The 15280-nt window shown below is 40.6% G+C and overlaps 1 protein-coding gene across 1 annotated transcript in view; it reads right to left on the bottom strand.

Moving 5' to 3' along the window:
• Positions 1-368: 368 nt before the first annotated feature.
• The window catches only part of COL4A4 (collagen type IV alpha 4 chain), a gene marked incomplete at its 5' end in the record, with an annotated part of 62686 nt that continues 47774 nt past the window's right edge, over positions 369-15280 (bottom strand). Inside the window, 11 exons of the mRNA XM_017732906.1 lie at positions 369-1502; positions 2090-2376; positions 4142-4330; positions 5056-5172; positions 7213-7344; positions 8784-8792; positions 9098-9196; positions 9824-9979; positions 10501-10608; positions 12419-12547; positions 13319-13390. Coding sequence (XP_017588395.1) covers positions 1239-1502; positions 2090-2376; positions 4142-4330; positions 5056-5172; positions 7213-7344; positions 8784-8792; positions 9098-9196; positions 9824-9979; positions 10501-10608; positions 12419-12547; positions 13319-13390 — 1562 coding nt within the window. The remainder of the gene's footprint in view (positions 1503-2089; positions 2377-4141; positions 4331-5055; positions 5173-7212; positions 7345-8783; positions 8793-9097; positions 9197-9823; positions 9980-10500; positions 10609-12418; positions 12548-13318; positions 13391-15280) is intronic.

Genomic DNA, 15280 nt, shown 5'->3' on the forward strand with positions numbered 1-15280 from the left:
ACCTCAGTGAACACAAATTGAAATGAAAAGTGCTGGAACCAGCATTCGTTTCCGTTCTAGTAAAATGTAGCTTATTTAACTGGTAAAAGCATTTGTGGCCCTTCTGCACATGATGGACTCTCCATTTGCAGTCTGTGTTTTCAGATGTTTCCCCATGATATAAAACCATTAAATAGTTCTGGTTTTACAGCTGAATGAAGGAGGTACAAATGGGTTTTCACTTTTTCAAAAGGCGATTAGTGCTTTAGGATATGAACATTTTTACAATCAGTGCTTTAAAAAATAAAAAGCATCTTCTGAGCTATCATTCCATAAGGATCTTAATGGTGATGGTTCTTTTTTTGGTGGTGTATTTACAAACAAAGAAGCAAAATATGAACACAATTTATTGTCCTAACACTTCTTATATTCATCACTCAGATAAGTTCACCCGCTTTATCACCATATCACTGTTTCTTTTCAATTAATGTTAGAAATTGCTTTTTTCTTCAGCAACTTGGACTAGAGTTTAATAATTTAATGTAACTGCTCTTAGAAATTAATTGTAAATATAAATACAGGTTTTTAAGGATTTTTTAATCTCAGCTTATTTTATTTTCTTACATAATCTGCTATTAAATGGATTTGCAGCTTTTTGTTGCTTATGAAAGCCCAATTAACAGTTCTTTCACAGTCTGGTTCAGTACTGCAGTGGTAAAAGACTTTGATCTTCATTGTTTTTATTAGTAGATTATTTTTTAACAATTACATTTTTCCCTTCCCTCAGAAACAGCAAGTGCAAAGTTTCTTTAGCTTGGGAAATTCAGCTACAGGGCTTTGGTATTTGTATGTTTGCACATTTCTATTGATATAGATAAATATTTATAATACGCCATATAAATGCACATATTCTTCCTGCTGTAAATGCCATTTTTAACAGGAAGTCCATTCTCTTGCACAACAGGTATGGTGTCCTTGGTATTCCCAGCCTGACTCAATCCTCCAAGCTCGCCTTGTTCCCTGTACATTACAGCAGCGGACTCCAATGTGACAGAGATTTTACTGCCTGCAGATGTGTATACATGGGTGGATGAGGCTCAACAGATCCCTCATCTTTCAGTCTCATATATCCATTCCAGCAAAGAACAGTGCTGCACACTTCCACATGTATTCAAACATGAGCTGCTTTTTAAACCTTCAGCATGTTGCTCATCCTCACTCAAGCCTCTCTCTCTAGCTGCCTGTTTTTGGTTTGCTTCTTAGCCATGCTTCAGGCATACCTGGCATCTACTGATTTTTTTCCTCTGCTCTTGTCCTTCTTTAAGAGTCCCTGATAGGGGCGCTGGTGCAAACTGCAGCTCAGGCATCACAGTGGTCAACCAGAAACTGTATTCATTAGCAAAGAACTGACACGTTCCCCGCTGGCCCTGGCACTCGATGAATGGTGCTGATCTGAAGTCTTCCAGGCAGCTTCCAGGTGACATAAGGGACTGTCCACCACCCTGGTCACCAGAGCCAGTGTGCTGGAAGGAACAAAGAGAGAACTTGGTAACTGTGCAGCAAAAATAGGTAAATTATGTTCATCTGTCTTTTTTTCTACTTGCTTTTAACTGTGCTGGTTTTTGCAATCTTAAATTGGAGTAAGATTCTTTTGCTAGAGAAAATCTTAATTTGTTCTGTAATAAATTAATCTCAAAGTCTAGAGCCAGCTCATTTATTTTTCCGGTATTTATCAAACTGAAGAAAGGAGTAGTCTGGGTTGATTCTGAACGATGCCATTATCCAAACTGCTGCAAATGTAACTTGAGGATGGCATTGAAAAGACCTGGAGTTCTAATTCTGAAAATTATGTCTTTGTACATGAAAATCCAGCAAAACCTTTGTAATTTTAGGAAACGTGTATCTTAAGGCTCTGAGTACAGTATATGTAGCTACAGCCAGATTCTGCAATTTGGAACTAACCCTTGTCTTGTTTCTTGTGAATTTTCCTCTTTAATGTTTGCTAGACATTGGATAATTTACTTTTCAGAGCTAAAAATCCTTGAACCTTTAGAATACCAAAGCTGGATGAAAGAAATGTATCTATATAATCATGCACCTACTTTCTTACCATCAAGAAAGAGTATCCTATCCAAAGGCTCCTCCAGTTCAGTGGGCAGGGAGGAATTGACTGGTCCTGGCTGTGAAGTGCCACTGCCTGTGCTGGGGCCTCGCAGACAGCACATCTGCTGATGTATGGCTGGATCTCCTCCTCGGACAGCGGTGCCATGGGCAGGGGAGCAGCACTGGACAGCCAGTAGGACTTGTCATTGCGGCTGGCATAGTAACACACTTGGTTGATGCTGCAGTAAGCAAATGGCATGGTACTGAACACAGGGAGGCAGGATCCAGCCAGACCTGGCAATAACAACAAGCGATGCAAATTACTCCACTTTCTAGGTAAGTTGAAAATAGTATTCTGGCCAGTGTTGCTGTAAAACTACGTATCTTAGCAGGATTTAGATAATTCACAGATGTTAAACCTCCCAAGCCCTTTCCCAAAATGGCTCCATGAAAAACAGAGACCTTTTACCAGTAAGTATCTTCCTTCCTAAACATGATGTAGTTTGTCACCATGGGAAACAGTTATGATAACAAATTTCTTAGCTGTGCCAACACTGAAAAATAAATTAGGCAAGAGGTGGCGGCTGGTTTAAAAGGAGATCAGCTATTTACAAACTCACTAGGAGCAGTGAGAAACCAAATGACAATGCTGATAAATAGAAAAATTTTTGTGAAGTATGACAAGCTGTTGCTAGCAGTGCATTAAGCTGAAATCTCAGCAGCTGTCCTACTACCTTCCAGAAAGGTTTCGCAGACTCCCAAAGTGAAATAAAAGGATTGAGGGATTTTGCAGAGCCAATCCTGCAAAATTGTCATCAGGCAGACATCAGTGGGAACCAAGAAGTGACCAGTGCATATTTCTGAGGTGAACTTCTTCCGGAACTGAATTTAGAACAGTTCCATGATGGCCTATTTAGTAAGCAATAATCACTGCACAAAGTTCTGCCTTGAACTTGGTGTGCAAAGTGTTATTTCTGTGATGCCCCCAACCCCAAACACCTTCATTAAAGATGCGACATTTCTATGTAGAAGCCACTTTTGTTTATCACTGATAATATTCCATTCCAGTACTAATGAAGGATGTGGAGCAGCCTGAGTAGGGAAAATGCCTGCAAAATCACACAGGAGACAAGGACTCTGTTCTCTTTGAATCTTACTTTTACTGCTGTTATGAGGCATTCTGTTAGCAGCTGGCTCTCCTGGGGAATGCCAAACACACAGTAGTGAAAACATTCTAAAACATCACTGCTATTCTAAAAATAGCTCTTTTTATTGCTCTTTTAAACACTTCTTTTTTGTTCAGCTTATTAGGTCCTTGATCTTTCCTCCTCGGAGACTTCTCTGCCTCTTGTATAACAAGTCAACAAGAATTTAGGAAACTTTCTGTGCAAATTACCACCAATCAGTTCCTCAAGCTGCAAGGCAGGCAGCTTATTCAGACATCTAATTTTAGTCAGAATTGTAGAAGACAGATAAGAAATGACCCAAGGCACCAAAAGGAGCTCTCTCTGGGATAAATTTGGCTTTGGCTTTTCCAAAAAACATTAGCTTCTGACTCTTAAAAGTACATGTACACATGATGGCATAATTTACTTGTAAAGCTTACTTATACTGCCCAAATGTACCTACCCAACTTAACCAGCTCTTTTTCCCAAGCTGTGTCTATAGTAAAAAAGGAGTAGATCCTCCAGGAAGTTATTTCAGTGGCCAAATGAGATTTCTGACCTAGGAAAATCTCTCCAGTGACTTCAAAGACAGCCTAAAATGAGCTGAGATAAATGAAAGAAATCACTCATCTCTCCAAGTTCAAGTCAAAATTAGTTAGAGATTGAAATATTTTTTCATTCGATTGCATAGCAGCAGAAAGCCATTTTAAATGGTGACAAATAGGGCAGCATAACCAAGTTCATTATCATCAGTGTAAATTAGTTTTGAGTCTGTAGAAAATAAGTAACTGGTAACTGATGGTTCTGTAGCTTGCTCCATGTGACTTGTCTTTCATTGTATTGATAACACCATATTACCCCTTAGCTGGAGAGCAATTATGTACAATACATACCAAGATCTTGATTATGGGCTTTCTCTTGTCCTTCCAGGTACAGCAGACTATAGCCAGTCCATAACTTTGGCATCCCCTGTGGGCAGAGTGGTTCTCTGTCTGACTGACTGTGAAGGACGAGCAAGAATCCACTTGCAGATCTAATATGGGGGCCTGGTTGTCCTGGGACACCAGTCTGGCCAGGTGGACCTTGGAGAAAGGTAAAAGGAATTTACTTGTATAACATATAGTAAAAATGCACACCAGCTGTGTGTTAAATGCTCAGTAAGGAGTTCCCAGGTGGATATAATACAACTTCAAGGCTGTCATGGGCAATAAAGACACAAGTAGACTTCTGTTACCCTTCTTCTGGGAGAGAAATGAACTAGATTGCCACTGAATGCTTGGCACTTGGCTTTTCTATTGTGCCTCTGTCTTGTGCTGTATGGATTAAGAAATAAACTGAAGTGGGCAGGGATTTCCCAGACTTACTCAGTAGGATGAACAGAACGTCTGGACTGAATTTGAATCCTTGCAGTAACAGTCGATGCCCCTTCCTCACATATATATTAAACCCGTAATTTATTAGAGAGCAGCCACAGTTAAAATACAATTTTAATTACTGCCAGACAGTTGCCTGTTAGTCCTGGCTCAGACATGCGTGCCTTTTGATATAAGTTGTCTGAGCATGGGTGGTTAATTGCCTTTCTGCTTACTAATGGCTGCTGAGATAAATTTTCTTCCAACAGGTCTTGTTGTGAAATCATTCACAAATATCACTGTCAATGCTTTAACTGAGAGGGGGCAAGAGGTGTCATGGAACCTCAGGCTAGAGGTGGATATATCCATGTGAGAACTGGGGAAGCAGAGAGAAAACTGAGTCTGTGCATCAGCTCACATATCTCCCCCCCCCCAGAGTCATGCTCCATCCTTACCTTGTGGCCCAGTGTACCCTTGCTCTCCTCGGCTCCCGTGGTCACCTGGTGGTCCAGGTGCCCCAGGTAACCCATCTTGACCTGGCAGGCCATATGATCCTTCTTCACCTTTTATGCCTAGATAAATAAAAAGTATGTGCTTTTCCTTCACAGGGCTGCATTTAAGGTTCTACATTGTCCAAACACAAAGGGCCAGTCAGCGAAATGGACACCAGGGCAGGGAGGTGCAGAACTACTTCTGCTGGGAATTCTCTTCACCACTTATTCACCCTGTGACCACAGCAGTAGCTCAGACACATGACTTTGGGAATAGCAGCTCCTGATAAGGTTTTCCATCCTCTCCAGAGATCTTGTGTGATTTACAGTTGAAATCAAAGCACTCCCCAGCAAACATTATCATGCAAGCCTCGTGCAGAATTGCCATCAGGATCTGTACCATGGAATGAGCAGTAACTCCTCCTGAGGCAAGCCAAGCTGTCAGCTTTGAGAACCCCATTCAGCAAAGTCTAAGAACATACAGTGAACTCTCCTTGAACTAACAGATGTACTGGAGTACTTAGAGAACAGGGAGAGACTGCAGAACTGGACTACATCCAGTGGGGAAGGGTAAAGACGTTTTTAGGCTCCTGATGGCCTCACCTTTTTGTATTTCTCACATGTCCTTGCATTTTATACATTAGCAGGGAAGGTGTGGCCATGACAGTAAAAGATACATCTCATGTAGTGTGCAGATAATGATGGGCCTGTTCACTGGCTACTTAAAACATAACCTGAATTGAACAAAGTTACACTTGTCAGGTATTGTTGCATTTAGAAGTGGTTTTCCTCCTTTGATAAACACCAGTTTTCAGATGAGGGTGTTTCTCTAGCACCCACCACAGTTGTTTCTCAGTAATGGTGTTTCATTCCTTGCAGATTTTGCTATTTAACCTGCAGAATGAGTAATTCAAGGTTGTCTCACAACATTCAAATTTCCCCATGTTACTTTTTACTAAGAAAACCTGAACCAGTCAAAACAATTAACAGCTTTTCTATGTTGGTTGCATAGTTATTCTGCCAAAGCTTAAGCACACTGAAGGGTTTTAATAAAATCCATTGCTTTTGCCAGTATAACTTCCAGTTTGCCTTCCAAGCCAGGAGAAAATTGGATTCTCCTATCTTAATAAAGGAAAAAGCATTAATATGTCTTTATTTCTTTCATAAAACCAGTGCAAGTATTGCCTGGTTTTACAGAAACACTTAATGATGTATATAATGGAAACACAGCTGTGTAACCCCAGAAATTTCTTTTAGCTGGCAAATCAACTAAGATATGTAAAACTAGAGAGCTGACTGAAAATTGCATTGTTTCCTTTCATGATAGGAATGACTGCTGCAGGGAATCTCCTGGGAGACAATAATGGATTTTTTTCTCCGGAGACACTGGATGTCTAGAGCAGCCAACACAAAAAACTTTCGTTTCCCAAGTAGGAAATACCTTACACCACAAGAGGGGTTCCACCATCTAAACTGAAGACACTCTGTAGATGAGCTATGCTGTATTTCTATGAAGGTGGCCTCTCTTTTGGGATCACCAGTACCAGCATCGCTCTTGCTTTCTTCTGCCAGAAGAATGTTTCAGTCTTTTATCACTTCCTTTTAAGATCTTTGGTCAATTTTCTTTGGTGGTAACTTTTTCATGTTCTAACAGATAAAGAGCTCTATTGTAGCCTCTTCTCTGACTTCATTGTCCTTTTAGGACTTTGGTTAGCAGAGCTTTGGGATTCATTATTGCTAAATTTTAAAGCATGCATATTTTAAACATGCTCCAAATAGGTCTAACCCAAGGGGTGGTTTGAGGCATTGCTTTACAATTTTTGGGGGAAAAAGGAAAAATACCATTTGAAGAACTTTTTTCTCAACAGTGCCTGATGCTTTTGCCCTCCCTGGCCTAGGAAAAGGGAATGTAGCACAGGCAGGCTCAAACAGCCTGGTTCAGCTACATTTATCCATCACCCTCAGCATTAACCAGCCCGCTATGGGTTTCTGGAGACTGTTAGTAAGTGTTTACGGAGAAGAGAGAGGGTAAAACAGAAGAAACTCTGACACTCTGACCCTTTTCTACTTGTTCTCTAAATGGCTGAAAAGAACATCCAAGCTTTCAAAACATGAGCTTACCTTGGGGTCCAGGGTGGCCTATTGGCCCTGGTAATCCTGCAGAGCCATCCTCTCCTCTTTGCCCTGCATCCCCAGGAGGCCCAGGGGTTGTAGGGCATGAATCATCTACTTTTCCTGATTCACCAGGGTCACCTGGAATGTGTAGTGGGAAGGTGAATTGGAAGACTGGCTAATAGCTCCCATGCAAAAAGTCACCATAAATGTTAGCTGATTTTGGTATTCAAGAGTATACTTTAAGTATTTTAAAATCTTGAATTATTGAGTCCACTGATTTTAATTTTACCCTTAGTCTTTAAGAGCAGTATTAACGGCATGGCAAGCCAGTGGTAGCAAGTGTGTGTTAGCTGGTCTGTGATCTTTGCCCAGGTGGGCAAGAAGGCCAGTGGCATCCTGGCCTGTACCAGCAATAGTGTGGCCAGCAGGACCAGGGCAGCAACCATTCCCCTGTGCTCAGCACTGGTGAGGCTGCACCTTGAATCCTGTGTTCAGTTTTGGGCCTCTCACTGCAAGAAAGACATTGAGGTGCTGGAGTGTGTCCAGAGAGAGGCAATGGAGCTGCAAAGTGTCTGGAGCACAAGCCTGGTGAGGAGCAGCTGGGGGAACTGGGGTTTTTAGTCTGGAGGAGGGTCAGTAGGGACCTTATTGCTCCATTACAGTTACTTGCAAGGAGCTTGTAGAGACTCTCTTCTCCCAAGTAACAAGAGGAAATGGCCTTCAGTTTCATCAAGGGAGACTTATATTGGATATAAGGAAATATGTCTTCATGAGAAGGGTTGTCAAGCCCTGGAACTGTTCAGGGAAGTGGTGGAGTCACCGTCCCTGGTGTTATTGAAAAGACATGTAGATGTGGCACATGGTTTAGTGGTGCCCTTGGCAGTGCTGGCTTAATGGTGGGATTTGATATCTTGAAGGTCTTTTCCAACTTAAACTATTCAGTGATTCTATATTCCATATTTGGTGTATAGCTTTAGTCTTAATGTGCCCCAAACAGATTTGAGTTAAAGCCTAAAGTCTATACCTACCCAACTTCAGTGCAAGCACCTTAGCACGTGGAAAACTTTGCAGTATTTTGCCTATTGTGTTGCTGCAAAACCATCAATAGGCAGGCAGAAAAACCTAGCCCATAATGGCCATTTGAAGTAATTCTAATATTAAAAAAAAAAACCAAACCAGAATAGATACATTTTATATATTGTAAGTTACTGGGACCTCCTGCCTGTTTGCATTTTGGATCAACATTTAATCAGATGGAGAGTTCAGTGTTTGTAGTAATCCAGTGTTAGGATTCAAGCTTTTGCTATGATATTGGTTAGAAAGAAAAACCAAACCCAAATAAGAATTAGAAACAAATGTTTCACAAGTCTAATTAATGTCCTAGCATGAGACTTCTCAGCAGAGCATTCTCATGACATCAGTGCTGTTTATGCAAAGCATATATTAGAACTGTGTCCTGGTAGCAGTAACTACTACTCCTAGAACCACGCCAAGGATACCTTCTAATAAGAGCTGAATGTTTCTATACATAAGGGAGCTCCCATGCAAAGAATAATAATCAAGAGTCATGAACTTACCTATGAAACCTGAAGGATTTGAAAAATGGAAGGCAGATTGTGGCCATTGTGGTGCAGGTGGAAGCAAGTTTCAGGCATGTAAATTAGAGTGAAGAATGGAATGAGAACTGAAGTCACTTACATGAGGTGACATTAGAAACAAAGAGTTCAGAAATTTTCACTCAAATGAGAAATCAGTTAAGTTGACAACTGCAGGGGTCTTTTTTCTGAGATTGTTTAAATTATCTGCATGCAAGTAAACATTAGTATGATTATTATGAATAGAAAGATCACAGTTATAGTTGAATGACAATAAGCGACAGGTTCATAAGTACCTGTGGGACCTCTGGGACCAGGTCTTCCTGGAAAACCTTGGTCTCCTGGTTGTCCTGTAGCACCAGGTGGACCCTGTGGGCCATGGATCCCCATAGGGCCTGGAAATAACACCAAACATAGCTAAAATGAAGTCTGGATGCTTGAGTAACAAAAAATGCTTGGGAGGCCTCAACTCTGTTGTGTCACAGAAAGAAATGCACATTTCTTCTTCCCCTGGTCTGGATCTGACTTACAAATTAGGACTTTTCTTTTTGTAGAGATTGGAAGTGATTGGTGTAGATGGGATTTCTCTACAGTGCGTGAAAGAAGCAGAGTATGTAGATTTCTGTTTTCAAACTAAAGAATCTCTTGAAAGCCTCAAGCTATTGATATGGGGCAGATGTGAGACTCTGTTAGTTCAAACACATCTGCGTTTTCCATAGTTTCTCAAGACCCTTTAAGAGAGGTCATGGTTTGCTTATCTGGCAAAATCAAATGTTTTACTGCCTTAGGTGGGCAGGGGTGTCTTCCAACAAGCTGTTGGAAGCAGCACGTGTGAATCTGTCTCTACTCTCACCTTCTACCCCAACCCTATCGTATCTGTAGGTAACCAGGCAGAGCTGTGGAATGTCCAGCCTCCACCCCTTCTGCCTGGCTGCATCTCCAATGGCAGCCCCCTGGGCACAAGGCTCAGTCTCAGGGGCTGGGCATAAATGCACACAACTTAAAAACATCTCTGACCATACCCTTTGGGCCTTCTCTTCCCGGGCTCCCTGGAGGGCCTCTGGCTCCCTGTTGTCCTCGTGGCCCAGGATTACCTGGTGCTCCTCGAATGCCAGTATCACCTGGATCTCCTCGCACAAAGACAGTCTCTCCAGGAGGACCAGGATTCCCAGGATCACCTATGGTAAAAGAACTTTATTCTTAATGAATGCACAAAATATAAATGTCTAAAAATAGCCATGTTCTGCTGGTGGGTTTTTTTTTAATTTTATTTTAGGTTTTTGGTTTTTTCTCTAGGATGTAGGACAGCCCTTGCACATTTTTCGAAATACTAGTGTTAGCCTTTGTCCAAGGCTTTGTAAGGAAGACAATGTCAGGAATAGTTCCTAAAGTTATTTAACCTCTGTGCAAGCAGAAGGTGGCAAGGTACTGGTACATTCATTGAAACACTGTTTCTCTATATTTATATCTTATACGTTAATTACTGTGTTGCTTAGTCTGGAGATCTGCATTTTGTCCTTGCTCTGGACATATACATACATACATAGTGTTCACTTCTCTTTGTATTCACTGAGGCATTGATGGGTTTCCTTATTCCATATGCACTTCTATACATTGTTCCACAGAGAGTAACCCTGTTACTCCTAGTAGCCTCAGGGATTTTTTACATGATAAAAATTGGTATTTTTAGTTTTAATACCTCTGATGCCATCTAAACCAGGTAATCCTTGATCACCTGGAGGACCAGGGGAAGCACTATCAGGAGATCTTCCCATAGGTCCAGTGGGTCCAACAGGTCCTCTTCTACCTAAGGGATCACATTTAAAACAAAAAATTAAAAAAAATCTGGGTTTTCTTTAGATTACAGACAGAAGGTAATAACTAAAAGAATGCTGACATGAGAAGTCATGGAGGTAATGTATGCTCCCACTTGTATACCAAACATACCAGTCCCCAGGCTAATGAGGCCATCTTGTCAACGTGAAAATATCTGTTGTCTTTTTAAATTTTTAATTCTCCCCATAAACTCTATGTAACCTTACGAATACATCATCACATGTTGGCACATTGCCATGGATAGCCACGTTTTCCTGAATTCCAGCAAAGGGAGAAATGGTAACAATGTAAGATGAGTGGGGACTGTGAAATGATTCTGCCTGAGGCAGGGTAAGTATTCACAGATTGTTCCTGGCAAAAGAGAGTTACACCAATTCCTAAAAACCTCAGTGGACAAGATAAATTTACTAGCCTTAAATGAATTTTTTCCCTAATCTTTAATCTGGATTTTTACACAGTAAAACATTTATGCCCTTACTTGTGACAGGCAGAGTTGCAGGTTACCATCCTCTGCATAACACTTTTGAACAGCTGCAGCTTGTTAACATGTGGGTTGCATTCTGTTGCCTTCTCTTTTCTACCAAAAAACAAATCTAGTTTCTTCTGTCTTGCTTTTGACCCCATCCTTCCATTTACTTTCTGGTCAGCTTTCCCTTATTTGTCAAAGCTGGTCACAACCATGGGAGGCCTCACCTGTCCTATGTCAAGCAGTGTTAATACATCTCAGAATTAAACTTCCTCTTTTTTCCTCAACAGCACCATTCTGTTGACTCCTCCAGTTCCCAAACTAGGAACCAAACTAAGAAAATTGATTGTGTCTTCATCTTAGAATAATTCGCCTCACCAGATTTCACCTCCTGCTATTTTTCTTCCATGTGTTATGTGACTGTAGCAAGGTCTGTGAGTGTAAAGCTGATGTCACTTCTAATCACAGAATTGCTGAGGCTTGAGTGGGCCTCTGGAGACTTTCTAGTGTAACCCTCCCCTCAAAGCAGGATCAGCTAGAGCAGGTTGCCTCCAACTGTCCAGCTGCAGTTTGAGTATCTCCAATGACAGACACTTTGTAACTTCTCCAGGCAACCTGTTCCCATGTTCAATTCCCTTCACAGGGAAAATAAAACTTTTCCTTATATTTAAGTAGAATTTCCTGTATGTCAGTTTGTGCCCATTACCTCTTGTCCTGTCTCGGATATCACTAGGAAGGAACTGTCACCATGTCCTTCCCATCAGGTACTTACACATATCAATAAACTCCCCCTGAGCCTTCTCTTCTGGAGCTAAAGCAATTCCCCCTCTCTCAGCCTCTCCTCATAAGACAGATGCTCCAGTCTCTTCACTTTCTCAGTGGCTCTTCCTCAGACACTTGCTTTTTTCCATTTGTATGCAATTCCTATATTACCAAGCTCTAAAATAACCACTGGAATCTTGTGAAGCAGTTCTATCTTGCACTTAGATCAGAACAGTTGATAGATTTACTGTAGTTCTGGGACTGCCAGATCTTCTGCACTCTTTTTCTTCAGGAATTTCTTCCCAAGTGGCAACCCTACCTAGCAATTCCCTGAGCCTATTCAAGTCCATAGTTTTCTATTTTCATTCTTTCCTCTCCTATAACATAAACTAGAAATTCCAGAGTCTATGTATCTCTACTCAGGAAACATCAGCAGGTTAAAACAGAAATGTTTTTAGGGAGAGAATCTTCTGAGTAATGTTCGTATTAACCAGAGTAATTGAGCTTAATTTCAACTCTGCAGAGCAGCACTTTGGAGAAGACCTATTCTTACCTGGAAATCCTGGGAATCCCCTTTCTCCAGGGGGGCCTGGAATAGAAACACCAGGCCATCCAGGTTCACCTCTGTCTCCTTTTGGTCCAATTTCTCCTGGGTATCCTGGGGGCCCTGTCTCACTCGGACCTTTATAAGAAAACAATTATGTACATAAAGTTTACAGCAAGTACAAATACAGATGTGCAGAACAGAAATACCAGTTGCAGATGTTCCTCCTTGCAAGGGTTGCCTAGTGCTGTTTTTCTGGTTCTCTCTTGGAAGCTGGATAGAGTTTTGTTGAATCTGGCCCTAATTCATCACTTTCAAAGAAAGTAATCTTTTTGCTTTAATGCTCTTCTTCAGGGGTTATTTTATATGGTGTCATTATTGTCTGTACCTGAAATGTAATGTGATTGCATGGTTCTAAATTTAATTTTCTACCAGCATATATCTGTAATCTTTAGATAGATTATAAGCATTGTTTTTTTAATAGTGCTTCAAAAGCACCTTTTGAAAATTGCAAATGCATTAGCATGAGTGAAATCCATGTTCCTCATAAGTTTGTGGCACAACTCCCCAGGACTTTAAATGGAGCTGGGATTTCACAAGTTTCCTTTTAATTTGTTAGTTTTATCTGAGACTTGGCTCTCCTTTGAATCATCTGCACTTAACTTTTTAATTTTATAAACAGCTCTGAAATGTTCCAACAACATTATGCGAGTAATGGAAGTTTCAAAGTTTTCCCCACAAATAACTGCAGGTGTGCCATTAGGCATATTTTAGATTCTGTTTGAAAGTTTAGTCTGAGCCTTAATGATATCTTCTGGGCAAGGCAAACATCAAAATAACATGCACCACTCCTTGCACTTTCAGTGATTTAGGAGAAGATTTTCTGTTCCAGTTATTTCTCATCTTTACCTGGAGCTCCTGCAGAACCCTTTTGACCTTTAAGCCCATCCAAGCCATCCAGTCCAGGCAGTCCAGGAAGACCTGAGAGGTGTTACAGAGGTATGACTGGGTGCCACAATAATCTTTTACAGTCACAATTAAAAATCAAACCTTTTTTTTTATCTGACAACACATACTGGATCAGGATGGGGTATTTGCTGAATTTGCATACTGGTAACTGAAGATGAGACCACATGGCATTGCAGTCTTTTTGAAAGGCAAATTGGAAAAATTCAAAAATAGTCATAATACAGTTTCACATCAAAGCAATCAGAAAGCACAACTTTTAATCCTTTAGGTATTTCCAAACTGCAGCTAGCAGATTATGGGCTAATCTATAGAGAACCTTGTGTCTATGGCTGGACTGCTACTGCTACGTGTGCTTGCTACTCCAAAGTTTGCTGTGCTACCACTTCATGGCCACTGATGGGAATGCAGACACTGCTTAAGATATCTGTAAAGCTGGAACTTCTTTGCAGCTTCTGTTCAAAATAGAAATGCAATTTTACCCAGCTGCACCAAAAAGAGGCTAAATTTTCACCTGGCTTCCCTTCTCTGGTCCTGCAGATTTCACACAGAACACTATGCTTTTTTTGCATCACTCTATTACAAAAGTTCTTTGAACTGAACAGCACAGTCTTTGAAGACAACAAATCTGTAATTGAGACCTATGGTGACACATATGTATATAGAGCAGCTCTGTCACTAGTGATGTTCCCTAGCACTGGCTGTTTGTGGTAGTCAGACATAACTTTTGCTTTATAAACTGTGTTTCTTTGAAAATTGCTAAAACACAATAGGTAAAGCTATAGATGGCACCTTTTTATCAATTTTTTAAAAAGTTGAACTAATCTGAGGTTGTGTTTGTTGTTTGCAGCGTAGGGTAAAAATATCTCCATGTCATCAGCAGTTTATAGTTCCTAAGTTGTATAGGTAAACTCAAATGTGAGAACAAACACTTCCTTAGTGCAGACAGCAGTCTGTCACCTGGTGATAGCCACAGGTCCGGCAAAACTGATGGGTCATTTGGGGACAGGTTTCAAAGAGGTTTCAGAGAGAGGAACAGATTTGGGATGCCTCTTGCTCCAGAGAGGGACACTGATCATCAAGGAGCTGAATGATACTGTCAGTACCTACTCCTGTCTCTGTTCTGCTGCTCATCTCTGCCTCCTTTCTTTCCACATCAGTTGCTCTCCCTGCCCTGCAGGTTTCCCAGTCTGGTTGCAGTGGTTTTTTCCCACAAGTCTGAATTATCTGTGTGTCTGTCTCCTTTCCTCTGGCTCCTTCCTGGCACAGAAGATGTAGGTTCTCTGTTGGGTGCCAGTGCTCGATCCCAGCATGTCCTGCAGCTCATCAATCTGCCATACATCCAGAGCAGGGATCTTGGGAGAATTTATTGCTCTATTTAAGCACATCTGAATGGATATATTTTTTAAAGCTTATAAACTGGTCAAACTGGGCAAGGACAAATTGCTGTAGGAACAGCAACATGTATGCCCTTCATCAACTTCTTCACCTGCCAAATTTAAATGTCCCTAGTTCAAAGATGGGTCATCTGAGAAAGAAAAACAAAAAATAAATATACATAATATTTTTAAAATTTATATTTTATAAATATTAAAAAAATAGAGTTCTCTAATGGGCACACTAAAACTTATATAGCTTTGTTCTCAGAAACGGTTGAATTATTTTAGTTAAAATTTAACAAAGGATGAATTGGAAAAAAAACAAAAAAACAAAACAATGTGTAACAAACACCAGTCTGGAAAAAATTTAAATCCAGAAGATTGTTTGAAAACCTGCAAAACATTGATAATATACTCTCTTTGTAATCTACTTTATAATATGGGATACTAGTAATGCAACCTGTAATATCTTCTGTGACCTTAATTAACTGTTCTTTAATTTTTCATGACATTCTAAGTTTCATTC

Source organism: Corvus brachyrhynchos, unplaced genomic scaffold (genome assembly GCF_000691975.1).
Source record: "Corvus brachyrhynchos isolate BGI_N302 unplaced genomic scaffold, ASM69197v1 scaffold435, whole genome shotgun sequence".
Lineage (NCBI taxonomy): Eukaryota > Metazoa > Chordata > Aves > Passeriformes > Corvidae > Corvus > Corvus brachyrhynchos.